The sequence below is a fragment of the Grampus griseus genome (genome assembly GCF_964374135.1).
Source record: "Grampus griseus genome assembly, chromosome: 4".
Classification (NCBI taxonomy): Eukaryota; Metazoa; Chordata; class Mammalia; order Artiodactyla; family Delphinidae; genus Grampus; species Grampus griseus.
Window position 1 is genome coordinate 46,588,804 of NC_138997.1, and position 21,359 is coordinate 46,610,162.

Consider the following 21,359-nt stretch of genomic DNA (forward strand, 5'->3'; position numbering starts at 1 on the left):
AATTAACATGGCTCTGGGTACATGGTATGCAATCAGTGATCGGTTGGGTGCATGCTTTCCCATCCCTATTAAAAAACAAGATCAGAAACAGTTCACATTCACATGGAATTAATAAAAAGCAATGTTAACAGCCTACGTTATAACTCTCCTGCTTCTGTTATAATTGAGAGACCCAATCCAGGTAGATATTCTACAGAAAATCACTTAGTTCACTATATTGATGGATTATGTTAATCAAATGGGATGAGCAAGATGTGACTAGTAAATTTGACGCCTTGATAAAGTACATATGCTCTAGAGGGTGAGATAAAACTCATGAAATTCAGGGGCCTACCACATGAGTAAAATTTTGGGGGAGGAGTGTCCAGTGACCAGGGGCACGCTAGGACATGCCCTCTGAAGTAAAAGACGAAGTACAACTTGCATCTCCCACTATGAATAAGGAAGCACAATGCCTAATAAGCCTCTCTGGGTTCTGACGGCAGTGTATTACAAATCTGAGAATACTGCTCTCAGTTATATACTGGTGACATGAGGCTGCCAGTTTCGAGCGAGGCTGAAAGGAAAGAGGTCTATGGCAGATTCATATTGTGGTGGAAGCAGGCCTGCTACTTGGGTCACCTAACCTAGCAGACCCTAAGATATTACAGTTATTGGTGGAGGAAAAAATGTAGCAGAAGTTAAAGCAAAACCACTGTATACATACTCTTGATTTTTCTCGGCTCATTTTATTGAATAACTGAATGTATAAAAACCACATAGAGAACATTACTGGAAAAAAATTTTTTATTCTTCAAATATATAATGGATTCTTCACCACTCAAATTATTTCTATAATAATTTTATCTTTTTATTAAAACTATATATATATATATATATATTTTTTTTTTTTTGCGGTACGCGGGCCTCTCAATGTTGTGGCCTCTCCCGCTGCGGAGCACAGGCTCCGGACGCGCAGGCTCAGCAGCCGTGGCTCACGGGCCCAGCCGCTCCGCGGCACGTGGGATCCTCCCGGACCGGGGCACGAACCCGTGTCCCCTGCATCGGCAGGCAGACTCTCAACCACTGCGCCATCAGGGAAGCCCCGTAAATATATATTTTTAATACGTTTCATCTTTTCTCAAATGAATGATTATGGTATAATTGTGATTATCTTTAGCAACCAAAATCTATTTCCAGAAATTTAAACTTGATATGGAGAAAAATGCCGTATCAAGTCCTTTGTACCTGATTTGGTGCTGAGGTTGAACTGGTGTATTGGTTTGTTCCAGGATCCAGAGGCTATTCCAAGCTTGAAAGCAAAGTGATAGTCTTAGGTTGGCCTTGGCTGCTTAAGGAACCTCTGGATGCGGGATGACTGGCTCTGCTCTGCAGAGGACAGTTCCTTCTCAGGCTAGGCTGGAATCTCTGGGAACAGTGGACTGAGGTATGCACCATGTTCAGGCATTTGTTTGGGTGGCAGGTGGAGAGGACCCTATCTCTTATGTCAGATTTCTATCTATTGGTAATCATTTCTCCATAAAAATAAATGGCAAGTGGAAAGCTCTGGGTTCTTGATGATACCAATACTTTGCCCACAGTTCTCTCTCTCTTGATGATACTAAGACCAACGAAAAAGAAGACAAAAGCTGAGTTCACTGTGAACACTAGTAGCAGAAGTGACTGCGGCAACTGTGATGATAGTGGCAGAAACTGGGGACTGATTTTTGGATAGGTCTTCTGGGCTTGATTTATTCTAAGCAGCCAGCAGAGATCTAGGATTTGGACATACTGTGCTTGGATCTGTCCTCTTAGTTTTCTCCACTGTCCACTGACTTTAATTTTTTTTTTTGCTCAAAAACAGGTTGAGGGAAAGAGTCTCCACCTCTATCACAGAATCTCCATAAAACTTAAGATCATACCCAAACTTCCCATTAGAGTGTCCACTATGAATTCAAAATTAAATAACTCAAATAAATAATGGGTAGGTAATGAGTTTTTTTTTAAGGTAGTAAAACGACAGGACCTCCATGATTTCTTCTTAGCATAATGCTAATCTTTCAAATGTGGGTAAAATCCCGTTTAGAGGGAAGGTTTGGAATCCTACATAAAAACGTAACGTGCGTTAAAACAGAAAATTCTTAAATATAAAAAAATTCAAGTGACCATATCCTTACTGATATTAATGTAACACAAATAAAATTACAATGAACATTAGCAAAAAATGCAGCTCATTTCTAGTTAACACATTGAAATAACTGATATTCAAACTGTAACTATTATAGCATGGACGTGTGAATGAAGTTCATGAATGTACACATGCTTCAAAGTAGAATTTGGCTTTGGGCTAGTAATTTTATTCTGATCCACAGTGTTTATGACTCTTCATTTCAGTTGTTTTTACTAACAAATTAGGAGATAAACCTAAATTTCTGACCCTTGGATTAATTAGAAAATAACTAAGAGTTATTCTTTTGTAAATTCAGTAAGAAGCTATTCTAAAATTGCTGTTTACTTATCCAATTCTCTAAATAAAAGCTCTTGGATAGTAATCTACTCTCCTAATTAAAGGAAAATATTATAACTCTCTCTCCAATTCCTATTTTAACTAGAAGAGCCACATCATTATTTTTAATGGTTTCTTCTGCATTTCGTATTTTAAAAAACGTTAGTAACACTACTTTCTGTAAAATACAAAACAGCATTGAAAGTATCCAGTTACTACTGGCATTCAGATTTTGAAGATACACCTTTATGATGAAATAACAGTCATGAAACAAACTGTTCAGAACCATCAGAGTAACCATTTGAAAATCAGATTTATGACCCTCTTTAAAAATTTGTTAAAGCTATGCTGGTTTACATCAAAGTACTCCTAGTGAGGAGAAATGATGTACTGTACCGAAAAAACAAGACCTCATCAGGGGTCTTCTTAACTTGGCTCTGAACAACTTTAAAAGCCAAAAGATCTGCACCATATGTTGTTCTCAAGGTCAGTACCATGGGATGCCCTGTAAAAAGATCTTTTGGTATTACTGATAACAAAAGAACCTTGGATTGGATCCAAGATGGACATGTGTTATAAATGAATTCTGCTTTGTGGTAAAATACAGTTAAAGTACAATTCAACGTACTTACCATAAAGCCTACATAAGCAAAGGTACTCCTTTGAAGCCAAAAATCTGATGCTGCTAAAGTGTCCAGTTTCTACTATTACAGCTTAATGTGGCTGATTTGAAATCATTTCCTTAGTCCTACAGAATCTTCTTGATTTTTAACATCTTACAATAGTGACCTGGCACTAGTTTAGGTCTATAAAAACATAATTGTCACAAGTCACCCAATAACATGACAACCAACACAAATTTCTGCACATCTTAAAAAAAAAAAAGCCTTTGGATAATAACACTAATGCGTAATGCTGCGGAGGATCCAAAGAAGCACTCTAAATGACAGATATTATTTAATGATGGTAATCATTTTCTGAAAAGCTGTACCAATAACAATTTTAGGTAGAACATAACATGAAATTATTTCATGAAATATAGTCTTGTTCTATGCTCTCCTGACACCACTCCCAAGAGAAAGCTTCCAGTCTATTGGCTGTTTCTTTGCTGATGAGACATTCATCCTTTAATTCCCTGATTGTCTTCCTCAATGATTTTTGTAAACGTCTTTCTCGGCCTAAAACATTCCGCAGACTTTTCTTGGTATCCTCTAGCTCGCTGATCACTTGATCTAATTTATGCTTAAGTTTCTTTGGACTGTCCATCACACTGTAGCTATGTTCCTAAAAACATAAACACCAAGTTATTAAACCAGACAGACAAGCAGTGAGATAAAAAATTATAACTAGGCCTCAGCTATTTCTCCACTTACTATACTTAGAGAAGATCTTTAAGTTGGTGACACTAAGAAGTTTAAAGAACACAGGAAGAGGATGGGGGTAGAACAGTATTTTTGGCGCCTAGGGCCTCCCTCTTTGTCTAAGGCCAGGCATACACGAGGAGTACAGAATCCTGTGGATGGGAAGTACTTCTCACCTGGAGGTAGGTATCTGCTTATGAACAGCGAGACATTCACAATGACTATACAGCTTTTGGTCCCTAAGTGTGGAGCTGCTAAGTTTAAGTTTTACCTATCACAAAAACTTAAATTTTTAAACTTTTAACTGAATTGCTTTATTTTGATGAATATTTCACTTTATAAGGTATGAAAGGAAAGGAGCACTGAAGCAGGTCCTCAGGCTGGGTGTTATGGATTTAGAGATGACTCTGGTCTTGGGGTTTTAAAGAGATAATTTAAGTTCTCAGTATTTACTGTGGTTATGTTTATGTCTGCTGGGTAGACTTTTCTTCATCCAAAAACAACACTGACATATCTTATAAATGTAACATAAAATAATTTTGAAAAGCTGTTACTTAAAATTAGTGAAGAGGACTTTGCTTTCAGCCAAGATGCAATAACATAGACTGGATTGACTCCTATCTAAAAAAACCCCAACACATGGCCAAAAGATGTAAAAATGTTTGAAGATAAACAGACATCAGGCAACGAAGGCAGATACTGCAGAGAGATGGGAAACAAAGAGGTGAGTCCTAAGATTGCCCAGATTACTGCCTTGAGAGAGTTCTAGGCCTCAGTGCAAGGGGAGGAAACCCAGGTAGAGCTTGGTAGATAGAGTTGAGGAGATAGTGCAAAGTATCCAGGGAGACCAAGGTGGCTACAGTTCATAGGGCAAAGTATTAGAGAGGAAAGAGCTACACAGAGAGAGAACCCTGGAGATCTTCAGAGGCTCCCCTTCAAGTATTTCTTTGTAGGAAACTGCTCGAGGTTGAGGAAAGAGTGACCAGAACAGGTCAGGAGTGCCCTGAGCTCACAGGGCATAGACACTACTCCCACCAGGCAGACCAGATTCATGGGGCACTGAGCAGAGTATACAAAAGTCTTGCCTCAGTGGTGGAGAATAAATAGCCTGAGACTGAGCACTGTTCTAGTCCTACCTAACAAAGCAAAACCTGAAAGGATCAAATTGTTTCCAAATAACCAAACTCCGTAACCAAGCTCAAGAAAACAGGACAAAAAACTATCCAACATCCAGCAAGGTAAAATCCGGCACTCAAAATTTACCAGGCACACAAAGCAGCAGGAAAATACGAGCCATAATAAGAGATAAACCAATCAACAGAAACCAACCCAGAACTCACAAATGTTAGAATTAGCAGACAAGGGAATTAACGAAGTTAGTAAAACTGTATTATATATGTTTAAAAGTTAAGCAGAGACATGAAAGATATTAAAAGAGAATCAAATAGGATACCTGCACATAAAACTTACAATTTAAATTTATTTATAATAAATTTAATAGATTTGTTATCATAATAAATAATATATAACAGATTTACTATTATTTAAATCTCTTTAAAAGATAATTTATTGTTTAAACAAAAATAATAAAATGTAGTGTGGGGTTCATAGCATATGTAAAGTGAAATGTATGATAGCAGTAGCAAAAAAGGTTGGAGAGGAGAAATAAAGTATATTATGATAAGATTCATATACCATATGCTAAGTGGAATAATATCACTTATCATGTAGCCTGTGGTAAATTAAACATGGATGCTATAAACCCAAAAGCAACTATCAAAGAGTTATGGCTGATGAGTGAAAAAAAGGAGACAAAATGGAATTGTAAAAAAAATTCAGTTAATCTAAAAGAAGGCAAAAAAAGAAGAAAATGAGAACAAAGAACAAATGGAACAGGAAATAAGTAAGATGACAGATTTAAACCAAACCATATCACATTAAGTAATGTGATATAAAAAAATTTAAAGTAATGTAATAATAATCACATTAAGTGTAGAGTTTAAATAATCCAATTAAAAGGCAGAAATTATCAGGTTATATTAAAAAAATCAAGACCCAAGAGTACATGCTGCCCAGAAAAAAAGCACTTTAAAGATAAAAAGACACAAACAGGTTGAAAGTAAAGGAGTTGAAAAAGATACACTACAATAACACTAATAAACAGAGAACTAGAGTGGATATGTTACTATCAGACAAAGTAGACTTCAGAGCAATGAATACTACCAGGGATAAAGAAGGCCACTTCTTAAAAATAAAGGGGTTAATTTATGAAGACATATGAATACTAAATATTTAGTACCTAATAACAGCTGCAAAATGTAACAAGCAAAAACTGACAATTTAAGGAGAATTAGACAAATCCACAGGTATACTAGAAGATTAACAGCTCTCTCTCAATAAAAGATAGAACAAGTAGACAGAAATTAATTAAGAATGCAGATTTGAACATTATCAATTTGACCTAATTGACATTTATAGAACATTCTGGCTAACATCAGCAAACTATACATTCTTTGCAAATGTATGCAGAACGTTTACCAAGACAGACCATATTGTAGGCTATAAGTCTCAAAAAAATTAAAAGCATTCAAGTCACACAATGTATATTCTCTGACCACAACAGAATTAAGTTAGAAATTAATAATAGAAAGATATTGGGGAAATTCCCCAATATTTGCAAACTATATAGCACACTTCCAAACAACCCATGGATCAAAGAACAAATCAAAATGGAATTTGGAAGTATTTTGAACTAAATGAAAATGAAAACACATTTAATTTGTGGAATGCTGCTAAAGCAATACTTAAGGAGAAATTAATATCACTAAATGCTAACGTTAGAAAGGAAGAAGCCTCAAATCTATGACCTCAGCTTCCATCTTAAGAAACTAGAAAGATGAGGGCTTCCCTGGTAGCGCAGTGGTTGAGAGTCTGCCTGCCGATACAGCGGACACGGGTTTATGCCCCAGTCTGGGAAGATCCCACATGCCGCGGAGCGGCTGGGCCTGTGAGCCATGGCTGCTGAGTCTGCGTGTCCGGAGCCTGTGCTCTGCAACGGGAGAGGCCACGGCAGTGAGAGGCCCGCGTACCGCCAAAAAAAAAAAAAAAAAAAAAAGAAAGAAACTAGAAAGATGAGCACATTTTACTGAAATAAGTAAAAGGAAATAATAAAGATGAGTGGAAATCAGTGAAGTAGAAAATAAAAACAAAAAAAAAAAGAGAAAAATCAGTGAAAGCTAGTTCTTGACAAGATCAATAAAACTGATAAATCTCTAGGCAGACTAATCAGCAATAAAAGAAAACAGAAACAAATCACTGACATCAGAAATGAGACAGATGGTATCACTACAGATTCTATAGATATTGAAAAGATAATAAGGAAATATTTTGAATAATTTTAAGCTAATAAACTTGACAACTGAAATAAAATGGACAAATCCCTTGGAAGGTAACTAGCTCCTTAAAACACTTTCCCACAAAGAAAATTACAGTCCCAGATTGTTTTACTGGGGAATTCTACCAAATATTTATAGAAGAAATAACTGCAAATCTATACAAACTTTTCTAGAAAATTGAAAAATAAGGCAACATTTTCTAACTTTTTCTTTGAGGTTAGCATTATTCTGATACTGAAACCAGACAAAGACATTCAAAGGAAAGAAAACTATAGGCCAATATTCTTTGTGAACATACAAGGAAAGATTCTAAACTAAATTTTAAATCTAATCCAACAATATATAAAAGGAATAACATCATGAAGAAGTAGGGTTTATTCCAGAATGCAAGGCTGGTTTAACATTAAGAAATTAACTGGGGAATTCCCTGGTGGTCCAATGGTTAGGACTCTGCTTTTACTGCCGAGGGCCCAGGTTCAAATCCCTGGTGGGGTAACTAAGATCCCACAAGCCATGTGGTGTGGCCAAAAATAAAAATAAAAACAAATCAATCAGTGTAACTAATCATACTAACAAACTAAAAAATAAAACCCAAATGATCTCTCAGCAGACACAGAAAAAGCATTTGACAAAACATTCCTTTCTGATAAAAATTCTCAGCAAAGTAGGAGTAGAAAGGCACTTCCTATGTAACAGTATGGATGGACCTAGAGGGTACTATGCTAAGTGAATTTAAGTCAGACAGAAAAGGACAAATACTGTATGATTTCACTTATACGTGGAATCTAAAAAACAAAACAAATGAACAAACATGAAGCAGAAACAAAGATGTAGATATAGAGAATAAACAGGTGATTGCTAGAGGCGGTGGGGAGGAAAGAAACAGGTGAGGAAGTAGGAGGAACAAACTTCCAGTTACAAAGTAAATGAGTCAAAGGTATGAAAGGTACAAGTGTTGGGAATACAGTCAATAACTATGTAATATCTTTATATGGTGACATATTGTAACTATACTTATTGTGATCAGTTTGAAATGTATAGAAATATGGAATCACTATGTTGTATAACAGGAAATAACATAATGTTGTAGGTCAATTATACTTCAAAAACAGACAAACAAACTCAGAAAAAGAGTTCATATTTGTGGTTATCAGAGGCAGGGGATAGGAGGAGGGAGAATTGGATGAAGGCAGTCAAAAGGTAAGAACTTCCAGTTATAAGAGAAATAAGTACTAGGGATATAATGTACAACATGACAAATATAATTAACACTGCTGTGTTATATATGAAAGTTGTTAAGAGAGTATATCCTAAGACTTCTCACCACAGGAAAAAATTTTTTTTCTATTTCTTTAACTTTGTTTATATGAGATAATGGATGTTCACTAAACTCACTGTGATAATCACTTCCTGATATATGTAAATCAAACCATTACTGTACACTCTAAACTTATACAGGGCTATATGTCAATTATATCTCAGTAAAACTGAAAGAAAAAAATTGAAAGGTACTTCCTCAATCTGATAAAGGGCAGTTATGAAATAACATATTTAATATCATATGAATATCTTTAATAGTGAAAGACTGAACAACTTCCTCCTAAAATCAGGAGCAAAGCATAAAGATCATTTCTCAGTACTTCCCTTCAGCATAACCTTGGAGGTTCAAGGTAGTGCAATAAAGCAAGAAAAAGAAATGAAAGGCACTCATATTGGAAAGGAAGAATTAACACTGTTTTGTTTTTTTTTTTTTTTTGGCCACGCTACGTGGCTTGTGGGATCTTAGTTCCCCAAGCAGGAACTGAACCTGGGCCCTCAGCAGTGCAAGTGTGGAGTCCTAACCACTGGACCGCCAGGGATACCATAAAACTGTTTTTAATGACAGACACCATGATTGTCTATGTAGAAAACCGGATAACCTCTAAAAAAAAGCTTTGATAATTAATATGTGAGTTTAGCAAGTTTGACAGATACAAGATTGATATACAAAAGTCAATTTATTTAATAGAGAGAGGACAGCAGAAGCAAAGAACTACAATCCTGCAGCCCGTGGAACAAAAACCACATTCACAGAAAGATAGACAAGATGAAAAGGCAGAGGGATACATACCAGATGAAGGAACAAGATAAAACCCCAGAGAAACAACTAAATGAAGTGGAGATAGGCAACCTTCCAGAAAAAGAATTCAGAATAATGAAAGTGAAGATGATCCAGGACTGTGGAAAAAGAATGGAGGCAAAGATCAAGAAGATGCAAGAAATGTTTAACAAAGACCTAGAAGAATTAAAGGACAAACACCTAGAAGAATTAAAAAACAAACAAACAGAGATGGACAATACAAAAACTGAAATAAAAAATACACTAGAAGGAATCAATAGCAGAATAACTGAGGCTGAAGAACAGATAAGTGACTTGGAAAACAAAATGGTGGAATTCACTGCCACGGAACAGAATAAAGAGAAAAGAATGAAAAGAAATGAAGACAGCCTAAGAGACCTCTGGGACATTAAATGCAACAACATTCGCATTATAGGGGTCCCAGAAGGCGAAGAGACAGAGAAAGGACCCGAGAAAATATTTGAATAGATTGTAGTAGAAAACTTCCCTAACATGGGAAATGAAATAGCCACCCAAGTCCAGGAAGCACAGAGAGTCACATACAGGATAAACCCAAGGAGAAACACGCCGAGACACATAGTAATAAATTGGCAAAAATTAAAGACAAAGAAAAGTTATTGAAAGCAGCAAGGGAAAAAGGACAAATAATGTACAAAGGAACTCCCATAAGGTTAACAGCTGATTTCTCAGCAGAAACTCTACAAGCCAGAAGGGAGTGGCATGATATACTTAAAGTGATGAAAGGGAAGAACCTACAGCCAAGATTACTCTACCCGGCAAGGACCTAATTCAGATTCGATGGAGAAATCAAAAGCTTTACAGACAAGCAAAAGCTAAGAGAATTAAGCACCACCAAACCAGCTCTACAACAAATGCTAAAGGAACTTCTCTAAGTGGGAAACACAAGAGAAGAAAAGGACCTACAAAAACAAACACAAAACAATTAAGAAAATGGTCATAGGAACATACATATAGGTAATTACCTTAAACGTGAATGGATTAAGTGCCCAAACCAAAAGACACAGGCTTGCTGAATAGATACAGAAACAAAACCCATTTATATGCTGTCTAAAAGAGACCCACTTCAGACCTAGGGACACATACAGACTGAAAGTGAGGGGATGGAAAAAGATATTCCATGCAAATGGAAATCAAAAGAAACCTGGCGTAGCAATACTCATATCAGATAAAATATACTCTAAAATAAAGAATGTTACAAGAGACAAGGAAGGACACTACATAATGATCAAGGGATCAATCCAAGAAGAAAATATAACAATTATAAATATATATACACACAACATAGGAGCACCTCAATACATAAGGCAACTGCTAACAGCTGTAAAAGAGGAAATCGACAGTAACACAGTAATAGTGGGGGACGTTAACACCTCACTTACACCAATGGACAGATCATCCAAAATGAAAATAAATAAGGAAACAGAAGCTTTGAATCACACAATAGACCAGATAGATTTAATTGATATTTATAGGACATTGCATCCAAAAACAGCAGATTACACTTTCTTCTCAAGTGTGCACGGAACATTCTCCAGGATAGATCACATCTTGGGTCACAAATCAAGCCTCAGTAAATTTAAGAAAACTGAAATCACATCAAGCATCTTTTCCAACCACAACGCTATGAGATTAGAATGAATTACACAGAAAAAAACATAAAAAACACAAACACATGGAGGCTAAACGATACGTTACTAAATAACCAAGAGATCATTGAAGAAATCAAAGAGGAAATCAAAAAATACCTAGAGACAAATGACAATGCAAACAGGACGATCCAAAACCTATGGGATGCAGCAAAAGCAGTTCTAAGAGAGAAGTTTATAGCTATACAAGCCTAGCTCAAGAAACAAGAAAAATCTCAAATAAACAATCTAACCTTACACCTAAAGGAACTAGAGAAAGAAAAACAAACAAAACCCAAAGTTAGCAGAAGGAAAGAAATCATCAAGATAGAGCAGAAAAAAATGAAATAGAAACAAAGAAAACAATAGCAAAGATCAATAACACTAAAAGCTGGTTCTTTGAGAAGATAAACAAAATTGATAAACCCTTAGCCAGACTCCTCAAGAAGAAGAGGGAGAGGACTCAAATCAATAAAATTAGAAATGAAAAAGGAGAAGTTACGACACTGCAGAAATACAAAGCATCCAGAGAGATTACCACAAGCAACTCTATGCCAATCAAATGGACAACCTGGAAGAAATGGACAAATTCTTAGAAAGGTATAACCATCCAAGACAGAACCAGGAGGAAATAGAAAATATGAACAGACCACTCACAAGTAATGAAATTGAAACTGTGATAAAAAATCTTGCAACAAACGAAAGTCCAGGACCAGATGGCTTCAGAGGTGAATTCTATCAAACATTTAGAGAAGAGCTAACACCCATCCTCTCTCAAACTCTTCCAAAAAATTGCTGAGGAAGGAACACTGCCAAACTCATTCTATGAGGCCACCATCACCCTGATACCAAATCCAGACAAAGATACTACAAAAAAAGAAAATTACAGACCAATATCACTGATGAATATAAATGCAAAAATTCTCAACAAAATACTAGCAATCAGAATCCAACAGCACATTAAAAGGATCATACACCATGATCAAGTGGAATTTATCCCAGGAATGCAAGGATTCTTTAATATACGCAAATCAATTAACGTGATACACCGTATTAACAAATTGAAGAATAAAAACCATATGATCATCTCAATAGATGCAGAAAAAGCTTTTGACAAAATTCAACACCCATTTATGATAAAAACTCTCCAGAAGGTGGGCACAGAGGGAACCTACCTCAACATAATAAAGGCCATATACGACAAACCCACAGCAAACATCCTTCTCAATGGTGAAAAAGTGAAGCATTTCCTCTAAGATCAGGAACAAGACAAGGATGTCCACTCTCACCACTATTATTCAACACAGTTTTGGAAGTCCTAGCCATGGCAATCAGAGAGGAAAAAGAAATAAAAGGAATACAAATCAGAAAAGAAGAAGTAAAACTGTCACTGTTTGCAGATGAAATGATACTATACATAGAGAATCCTAAAGATGCTACCAGAAAACTACTAGAGCTAATCAATGAATTTGGTAAAGTTGCAGGATACAAAATTAATGCACAGAAATCTCTTGCATTCCTATACACTAATGATGAAAAATCTGAAAGAGAAATTAAGGAAACACTCCCATTTACCACTGCACGAAAAAGAATAAAATACCTAGTAGTAAACCTACCTAAGGAGACAAAAGACCTGTATGCAGAAAACTATAAGACACTGATGAAAGAAATTAAAGATGATACCAACAGATGGAGAGATATAACATGTCCTTGGATTGCAAGAATCAATATGGTGAAAATGACTATACTACCAAAAGCCATGTACAGATTCAATGTAATCCCTATCAAACTACCAATGGCATTTTTCCAGAACTAGAACAAAAAATCTTAAAATTTGTATGGAGACACAAAAGACCCCAAATAGCCAAAGCAGTCTTGAGGGAAAAAAACGGAGCTGGAGGAATCAGACTCCCTGACTTCAGACTATACTACAAAGCTACAGTAATCAAGACAATATGGTACTGGCACAAAAACAGAAACATAGATCAATGGAACAATATAGAAAGCCCAGAGATAAACCCACGCACCTAGGGTCAACTAATCTATGACAAAGGAGGCAAGGATATACAATGGAGAAAAGACAGTCTCTTCAATAAGTGGTTCTGGGAAAACTGGACAGCTACATGTAAAAGAATGAAATTAGAACACTCCTTAACACCATACACAAAAATAAACTCAAAATGGTTTCGAGACCAAAATGTAAGACCGGACACTATAAAACTCTTAGAGGAAAACATAGGAAGAACACTCTTTGACATAAATCACAGCAAGATCTTTTTTGATCCACCTCCTAGTGTAGTGGAAATAAAAGCAAAAATAAACAAATGGGACCTAATGAAACTTCAAAGCTTTTGCACAGCTAAGGAAACCATAAACAAGGTGAAAAGACAACCTTCAGAATGGGAGAAAATATTTGCTAACGAATCAACGGACAAAGGATTAATGGATTAATGGATTAATGGATTAATCCAAAATATATAAACAGCTCATGCAGCTCAATATTAAAAGAACAAACAACCCAATCCAAAAATGGGCTGAAGACTTAAATAGACATTTCTCCAAAGAAGATATACAGATGGCCAAGAAGCACATGAAAAGCTGCTCAACATCACTAATTATTAGAGAAATGCAAATCAAAACTACAATGAGGTATCACCTCACACCAGTTAGAATGGGCTTCATCAGAAAATCTACAAACAACAAATGCTGGAGAGGGTGTGGAGAAAAGGGAACCCTCTTGCACTGTTGCTGGGAATGTAGATACAGCCACTATGGAGAACAGTATGAGGATCCTTAAAAAACTAAAATTAGAATTACCGTATGATCCAGCAATCCCACTACTGGACATATACCCAGAAAAAAACATAATTCAAGAAGACACATGCATCCCAATGTTCATTGCAACACTATTTACAATGGCCAGGTCATGGAAGCAACCTAAATGCCCATCGACAGACGAATGGATAAAGAAGATGTGGAACATATATACAATGGAATATTACTCAGCCATAAAAAGGAATGGAATTTGGTCATTTGTTGAGATGTGGATGGTTCTAGAGACTGTCATACAGAGTGAAGGAAGTCAGAAAGAGAAAAACAAATATCCTATATTAACGCAAATATGTGGAACCTAGAAAAATGGTACAGATGAACCGGTTTGCAGGGCAGAAATTGAGACACAGATGTAGAGAACAAATGTATGGACACCAAGCGGGGAAAGTGTAGGGGTGGTGGTGGTGTGACGAATTGGGAGATTGGGATTCACATGTATACACTGATGTGTATAAAATTGATGACTATTAAGAACCTGCTGTATAAAAAAATAAAATAAAAAAGTAAAAAAAAAATTTATTTCCCCACTTCAACAGTAAATAAAACAACACTGTCTATAACAGCATCCAAATATATAAAATATTTAGGGATAAATCTGATAAAAGGAGTGAAAGACCTGTATACTGAAAACTACAAAACACTGCTGAGAGAATTTAAAGGTCTAAATAAATTATGTGATACAATGAATTCATGGGCTGGAAGACATAAAATTGTCTTATTAAGATGTCAGTTCTTCCCAAGTAGATCTGTAGGTTCAACATAATCCCAGTCAAAACTCCAGCAGGATTTTTGTAGAAATTTATAAAGTAATTCTAAAATTCATATGAACATGCAAAGGACCCAGAATATCCAAAACAACTTTGAAAAAGAACAAAGTTGGAAGATTAACACTGTCTTATTTCAAGAATTATTATAAAGCTATAGTAATCAAGACAGTAAAACAGATCTGGATTCCAGGCCTGGTTCTAACATCAACAGGCAATGAGATGAATAAAGCTTCAATAATGTGTGTGTACGACTGTCCTTTAAGAAAACCTAAAGACATAACTATTTTTTAAATTAGATATTTCCATATAGAAACTATAGTACCTATAGGGAGGAATTAATTATTGTATTTTATTGGTTGAAATATCCTTGTGAAAGCACTCTTTGAACTATGTAACAAAAGGTTAACTACCTGTGGATCGTTATTGCAAATATATAAATTATAATGCCCCTGGGAAGCAATATTTCTGGATATTACATATTTAAAAAAAATCTCAAACACCTAAACTCCTAGTTTTTCAATAAGATTTTGAAAACTTAATCCTAAGAGAGAGGACATGGTCATCTTAATATTAACATTAGCCCAGTAAGTAATTTTACTTACAAAAATGAACTGGGACTGGAATTCTTCGATACACGAGGAAGCACCAACAAGCTGGTGATTGTGGTTTGTGACTGGAAGGGCTTTGAGGGTGAAGTTTTTCCTACAATGAAGATTTTCTCTTTTCCCCTGTTAAGAATAGTTAATAACAATCATTGTAGATTTTCTATCCTTTGGAAAAATTTTAACCTTCTTAACTGTATGTAGTAAAATTAATATATTTCTTTTTCTGGAAATTGCTATTAAAAGTTAGTAAAAGTTAGGGGCTTCCCTGGTGGCACAGTGGTTGGGAGTCCACCTGTCGATGCAGGGGACACGGGTTTGTGCCCCGGTCCAGGAGGATCCCACATGCTGCGGAACGGCTGGGCCCGTGAGCCATGGCCGCTGAGCCTGCGCGTTCGGAGCCTGTGCTCCACAACGGGAGAGCCCACAACAGTGAGAGGCCTGTGTACTGCAAAAAAAAAAAAAAAAAGAAAAGTCAGTACAATTTAAATTTACTGAGAGTACTTTAAAGGAACTTCCCCAAAGTAACTCTAAAGTTGATCTGGAAACATGAATTTTTCTGGAAAAAGAGTGACAATGAGGGAAGATATACCCTACAAAGTATTAAAAACACCCTACTCAGTAACAATAGTTTAAAAAGTGTACTACTCTCTTAGAAAAATCTGAATAGATCATGTAGATAAAAGCCTTTAGGATAAAAAGTGTCATTCTAAATAAGTGGAGAAAGGCTATAAATCATGAAAAAATGAACTAATTATGAAAAACAGTTATATCCTTTATGTATAATAGGTCAAAATGAAATTCTATATACTGAAAATTTATGTAAGAATGAAAACAATGAGGAAGTAGAAAAATACATGGGAAATATTTACATAATCTTAAAGGCTAAAGTCAGATAGCACAAGAGAAAATATAGGACTACTCAAAAAAAAGTCTGAATTTCAAACAAAACAAAACAAAACAAACCAACCCCATAATGTGAGCTAAGGACAAATAACAAAAAGTAACTGCAACATAGATGGCAGTTAAATGATTCATAGCCTCAATATCTAGTGTTGTTCCAAAACAGCTTAGAAAAAGACGAAAATAGAAGAGGACCTGAATAAGTGATTCACATAAGAAATAAAAACGTCTAATAAACATGAAAAAAATGCAGAAACACATTTTCTAATATTCATATTAGAAATAATCATTTTCTAATATTCAGAGATAAATTAAAACAATAAGATGGCATTTTTGCCTATCAATTTTACCAAAGATTAAAATCACAATTTACATTGAGGATTAGGGGGAACAGACACTTTTATGCATAACTAGTAGGTAAGCAGATTGGTATAAGCTTTATGGTGGGCCTTTATATATGTTGACTTCACTATAAAGTTTAGTTAAAAAATTGATGTTCCATATAGGTTCATCTTAAAAACGTGATCCCTTGAGCTGCAACACAATCATGCGGGGTGCTTGTTAAAAAGTGCAGATTCCTAGACTCCAAACCAAACTTGCTGAATCAAATTCTTTGGGAGAGGGGCACAGGATTCTGCATTTTAAGCAAGCTCCCTGGATAATACTTATGTAGACTAAAGTTTGAAAGCCATTGTTGTGGAAAAAATATATATTTTTAAGAGGACATTTGTCACACTGTCCTTGTGTCTTTTTTTTTTTTCTTTTGGCCATGCCACATGGCTTGCGGGATCTGATCAGGGATCGAACCCGTGCCCCTGCAGTGGAAGCGTGGAGTCTTAACCAGTGGACCACCAGGGAAGTCTCCTTGTGGAAAAATGTTTAACATCATGGAAAACAGTAGTTAAGAGTGAACTTTGGAGCCAAAATGCCTGGGTTCAAATCCAGCCTCTACCATTTAACAGCAGTGCGACTTGGGGAATGTATTTCAGCTTTCTGAGCCTAAGTTTTCTCAAGTGGTTAAATGCGAATAATAATAGTATTTAACTCTTATGGTTGTTTTGAGGACTAAAAGAGTTTATATGTAAAGTGCTTAGACTAGTGCCTGGCACACAGCCAGCACTATATGAATGTTGAAAGAACGAAAGAGTGAAGCAAAAAATAAAAAGGATATACAGTATAATTCTATTTTGTAAGAATATATATAGATGAATTTATATACAAACATACACATACAAATGACTGGAAAGATACACATCAGAGTGTTAACAGTATTATTTCTGGATTATGTGATTATTGTTAATTTTAATTTTCTTTTTGATTGTGTCATCTAATTTCCTATAATAAAAAATTCACTTGTTATTAGGAAATAGTTTTTCAAAGTTAGTAATTTATGGTTTATTTGATTTAGTATGTCCATATTTCTTAAGGTCCTCCTAACATTACAGATGACTCCCTGCTATAGGAAACAAACCCTTGAGAGCAAATTGCACAAGATACTGTACACTTATTAATATAGAAGTAAGTGAGGCAGTCTCCACCGGATAGCTCAGGTACTGCAATATGAACAGCCGCAAACGTGACCCAGACCACCTGGAAGCAGGCACTCTTCTAGACTACTTTCCTCGTTTCCAGCTGTCAGGAAGGAGACACCTTTCAATGGAGGTTCACGACTATTGTTGTGGGAACCCACAGGCTCTCCCTGAATTCTCCACATTGGAATCAGTCAGTCTCTATAGTTTCTGGACATGAATACACTTTCAGGTATATGAATTCAAGTGAGATAGTGAGGGTGAAGCAGCCCACCCACGGCACTAACATCATTGAGGAAAAAACACAGAATTCAACCAGAGTTTACTTCAACAATTGTTTAATTGTCTTTTTCTGACCTCTCTTCTTTCCTTCTCCTGTTTTGGTTTTCTACCTTCTAGTCCTACCTAGGCTTTAAGCTTGAATGTGTGTGTGTGGCTCTAAAACTATACCTTGGGTGTGTCAGAGGCTCTGCTCTTGACTTCTGCTGCAGTGTGAGGAGCACTGCCACCTTGAAACTCCAGTTCAACCCTCTCATGTTCCTCCAGTTTTCAGACACGAATCTTGAGCTATACCAACTCCTAAGGTAGCCTGCTTCACCAAACCTTAATAATATACAGATATTTCTGAGTGGATTCTGGTAAAATTCTCCTACTACTCATTACAAAAGCTTAAGCAGCGGTTTACAAACCTAAAAACTTAAAGAATGGGCTTCAAATTAATAAGCAAACAATAAAAATGGTAGCAAGTGGGGTGAAGTTTCTTAAATAGTACCATAAAAAGTGGGTAATGGGGCTTCCCTGGTGGCGCAGTGGTTGAGAGTCCACCTGCCGATGCAGGGGACACGGGTTCGTGCCCCGGTCCGGGAGGATCCCACATGCCGCGGAGCGGCTGGGCCTGTGAGCCATGGCTGCTGGGCCTGCGCGTCTGGAGCCTGCGCTCCGCAAAGGGAGAGGCCGCAACAGCGAGAGGCCGCGTACCACAAAAAAAAAAAAAAAAAGTGGGTAATGATGGTAAGCAGTATGTCATAAACAAACCTGTGAGTGAGATGGGGAATCAAAGATAGAGGGTATGACTCCAGGTTTCAGTTTAATATTTGGAGTACTTCTGTCAAAGTCTGTCTTCTTAAAGTGCCTTGAACACAACACATCTCCTTTTTTAGGCTCCCAAATGTCTACAGCATTCACATCAAGTCTTTTCATTGCTAATACCCATTTTCTTTTGACGTTTTCATCTGTGGGGAATCTAGAAAAACATACAAGAAGTATTTTAAAATTAAACACTATAGATATATATATATCTATATACTATATATACAGATATATATATATCTATAGTATATATATATACTATATACATACAAGAAGCATTTTAAAATTAAACACTATAGATATATATATCTATATACTATATCTATATATCTATATATCTATATACTTGAATTAAGGCTGTGCCTAAATTGATTCTTGGTATTACTCTTGGGAACTGGAATATTGAGGAAACCATCATGACTCATGCTTTCTTAACTTTCAGTTTTCATAGTCAGATTTTTCTACCAAACATGCTGCAGGCATATGGCCCTCATTTACATCTTTCTCACATTATAAAGAAGAAAAGTTTCAAAAGACATTTAACACCTTTTAGTAAGATCCACACCTGAAGGTTTTTCTTCATCTGTAGATGATAAAGAATATCACTTGGGCCTTTTCCTATCTGAGGAATTTATCCCAGATGAACAGACACTTGTACTTTCATTCTTCTGTCAGCATCAAAAAAATTGCTTAGTACAGCATTTAATACAAAACAGGGGTATAAATGCTTAGTGAATGAATGCAGAGAACACCTGCAGAGTTTGGAATTCTGGAGATCAGAATTATTTTGAGATCTGGAGGCCAATAACCATATCTTTTCCAATTTTTCCAGCTGGTTCAAATCCTTTTTGGAATACGGTAGGGTACACATACTCATTTTTGATTTCCTTATACCTAGCAAAGTAGTTAGCAGGTCTTTCTCTGGCACACAGCACAGTGTCTGGCCCAAAAGCAGCAAAATAAACCTTTAGCAAATGCATAATTATTAAATCTTATTGCTTCTTCTTTCCTATTCTGTCAGAAGAACGACTAAAATTTTAAATTAGGACGATCTTGGTTGTAATTTGGTTCAGGACCATCCTGAACTTGTAATTTATATTTTTTCTCTACAACATAGGCTTGATCTATTTCTAAAGGACAGAATATATTTAGGCAAAGATCCTTCGGATTGTAAACTATACGTAAACAACACTGAACTTCTTAGGAGGTATGTTAAAATACAAAGTAATAATATTAGCAAAAATGAGGTTGATGATAGTTTTGGTAATCAGCCTGTGATACCTTTGCAGGTATCTTAAGCTTCTAAACGAAATGATAAAAGTGTAAGAGTATCACTGTCATTTCAAATTCAACTCAAAAGGCTATTTAAAAAGAACCTGAGAACTAAAGTTCAAAATTGAACGTCTAGGGCGTATAGCTCAGGGGTACAGTATTTGGCTGCAAAACTGATGATTTAAGTAGAACTATCTTTTGCTTTTTCTAACAGTCAGAAGTACTTGGCTTAACTACAGCAGAATCTTACACGTGAAATGTCAGTCCTTTTAGCTTGGAATTTGGTAAACAGCGAGAAGCACATCCAACGGCCGAGCAACATTTCACCATGGTTTTAGCAACTCATACCAGAACTGAAAGAAAATTAAAAGGGTTAGTTAACTCCAAAGCTAAGAGTAACACAGTTACCGTTCCCGGTACCTTCCAGTATGTTCTAGGTAATATGAAATCATGCTAGAAAGCCAAAGGGAAATATTTTCTTGCAAAACCTGCAGCTCTGCTCATACAATTTTCTAGGGGTTTGGCTTCTTTAATAAGGCAAGTCATATTTAGCGATGCACAGAGGCGCCCGATTTCCATTTAGGAGGCCGGTACATGTCCCTCCCACCGCTTCGTACAGGCACCATGTTCCCTCGCCACCACGCCTTGGCACACTGACTCCTCCTGGCACCCTAACCTAGGCTGAGCTCCCAGCCCAAGCGTTGCTTCCCCAGGGAAACCTTCCCTGACAGCCAGATTAAGTCAGATCCTCTCTAGGATTAGCTCTCGGGGAACACACACATCTCCTTCCTAGCACTTCTCAAAGCTGTAATCCTCCATTTATTTCAGAGTCCCCGATGAACGTCTTTCTCGGCACCAGTCTGTGAGCTCCCTGAGGGCACGGTGGGGCGTGCGTTTTTTCTCACTTTTGTCCCCACGGCGTGGCTGCTGACTGGCACAAAGTAAATGTTAGGATATATACTGAAGGAATGAAGAGGAAGTAAAGGAGAAGAGGAGCTCTGGGCGCTGAGAAGCGCCTGGGCGCCTACCTGCCGGCGGGGCACGCGCCGGACCAGCTCAGAGCCAGGAGGCCGGGCCGAGCTCGGCCCCTTTCTCGAGGGTTCGGCCGCCGCCGGGAGACGGAGGGGCCGCCCTGTCACAAGTGCGGATGCGGCCGGAGAGCGGCCCTTCCTCAGGGGCTTTCCTCCTCGCCCCGAACCACGCCCAGGCTATGGGCGGGTAGCGAAAGGGGGAAAAGGGGAGGCAACCTAAGAGTCATTACCATTTGCGGCGAAGGCAGCGACTAACGCAGACTAAAGAGATTGCGCTTCCCCTCGCTTCCGTCCCGTCAGCTCGGGAACCGGAAATCCGGCTGCCCCG

The 21,359-nt window shown here is 36.9% G+C and overlaps 1 protein-coding gene across 3 annotated transcripts; it reads right to left on the minus strand.

The window, feature by feature from the left end:
- Nucleotides 1–1,074: 1,074 nt before the first annotated feature.
- On the minus strand, nt 1,075–21,358 carry THAP6 (THAP domain containing 6). 3 transcript variants are annotated; one of them, XM_082653907.1, is made up of 6 exons: nt 21,262–21,358; nt 20,251–20,353; nt 18,675–18,882; nt 15,503–15,655; nt 15,208–15,333; nt 1,075–3,769 (listed from the first exon to the last, which is right to left on the minus strand). In XM_082653907.1, the coding sequence occupies exons 2-6, from the start codon at nt 20,328–20,330 to the stop codon at nt 3,515–3,517; spliced, it is 822 nt and encodes a 273-aa protein (XP_082510033.1). In that variant the 5' UTR covers nt 20,331–20,353; nt 21,262–21,358; the 3' UTR covers nt 1,075–3,514. The 3 variants fall into 3 exon arrangements, with proteins under 3 accessions (XP_082510033.1, XP_082510034.1, XP_082510035.1); XM_082653908.1 differs by lacking the exon at nt 21,262–21,358 and adding an exon at nt 21,029–21,160; XM_082653909.1 differs by lacking the exon at nt 15,503–15,655 and having other exon boundaries at nt 21,262–21,356.
- Nucleotide 21,359: the final 1 nt, after the last annotated feature.

What these genes read in the sequence shown, in the direction of transcription:
- THAP6 (XM_082653907.1), bottom strand. Translation starts at nt 20,330, where the DNA reads ATGGTGAAATGTTGCTCGGCCGTTGGATGTGCTTCTCGCTGTTTACCA. An exon ending in ATTCCCCATCTCACTCACAG is followed by an intron (nt 15,656 to 18,674) that starts GTTTGTTTATGA and finishes TTTTTTTTGCAG; the next exon opens with TACACAGGCCTCTCACTGTT. An exon ending in CGTGTCCCCTGCATCGACAG is followed by an intron (nt 15,334 to 15,502) that starts GTGGACTCCCAA and finishes TATTCTTAACAG; the next exon opens with GGGAAAAGAGAAAATCTTCA.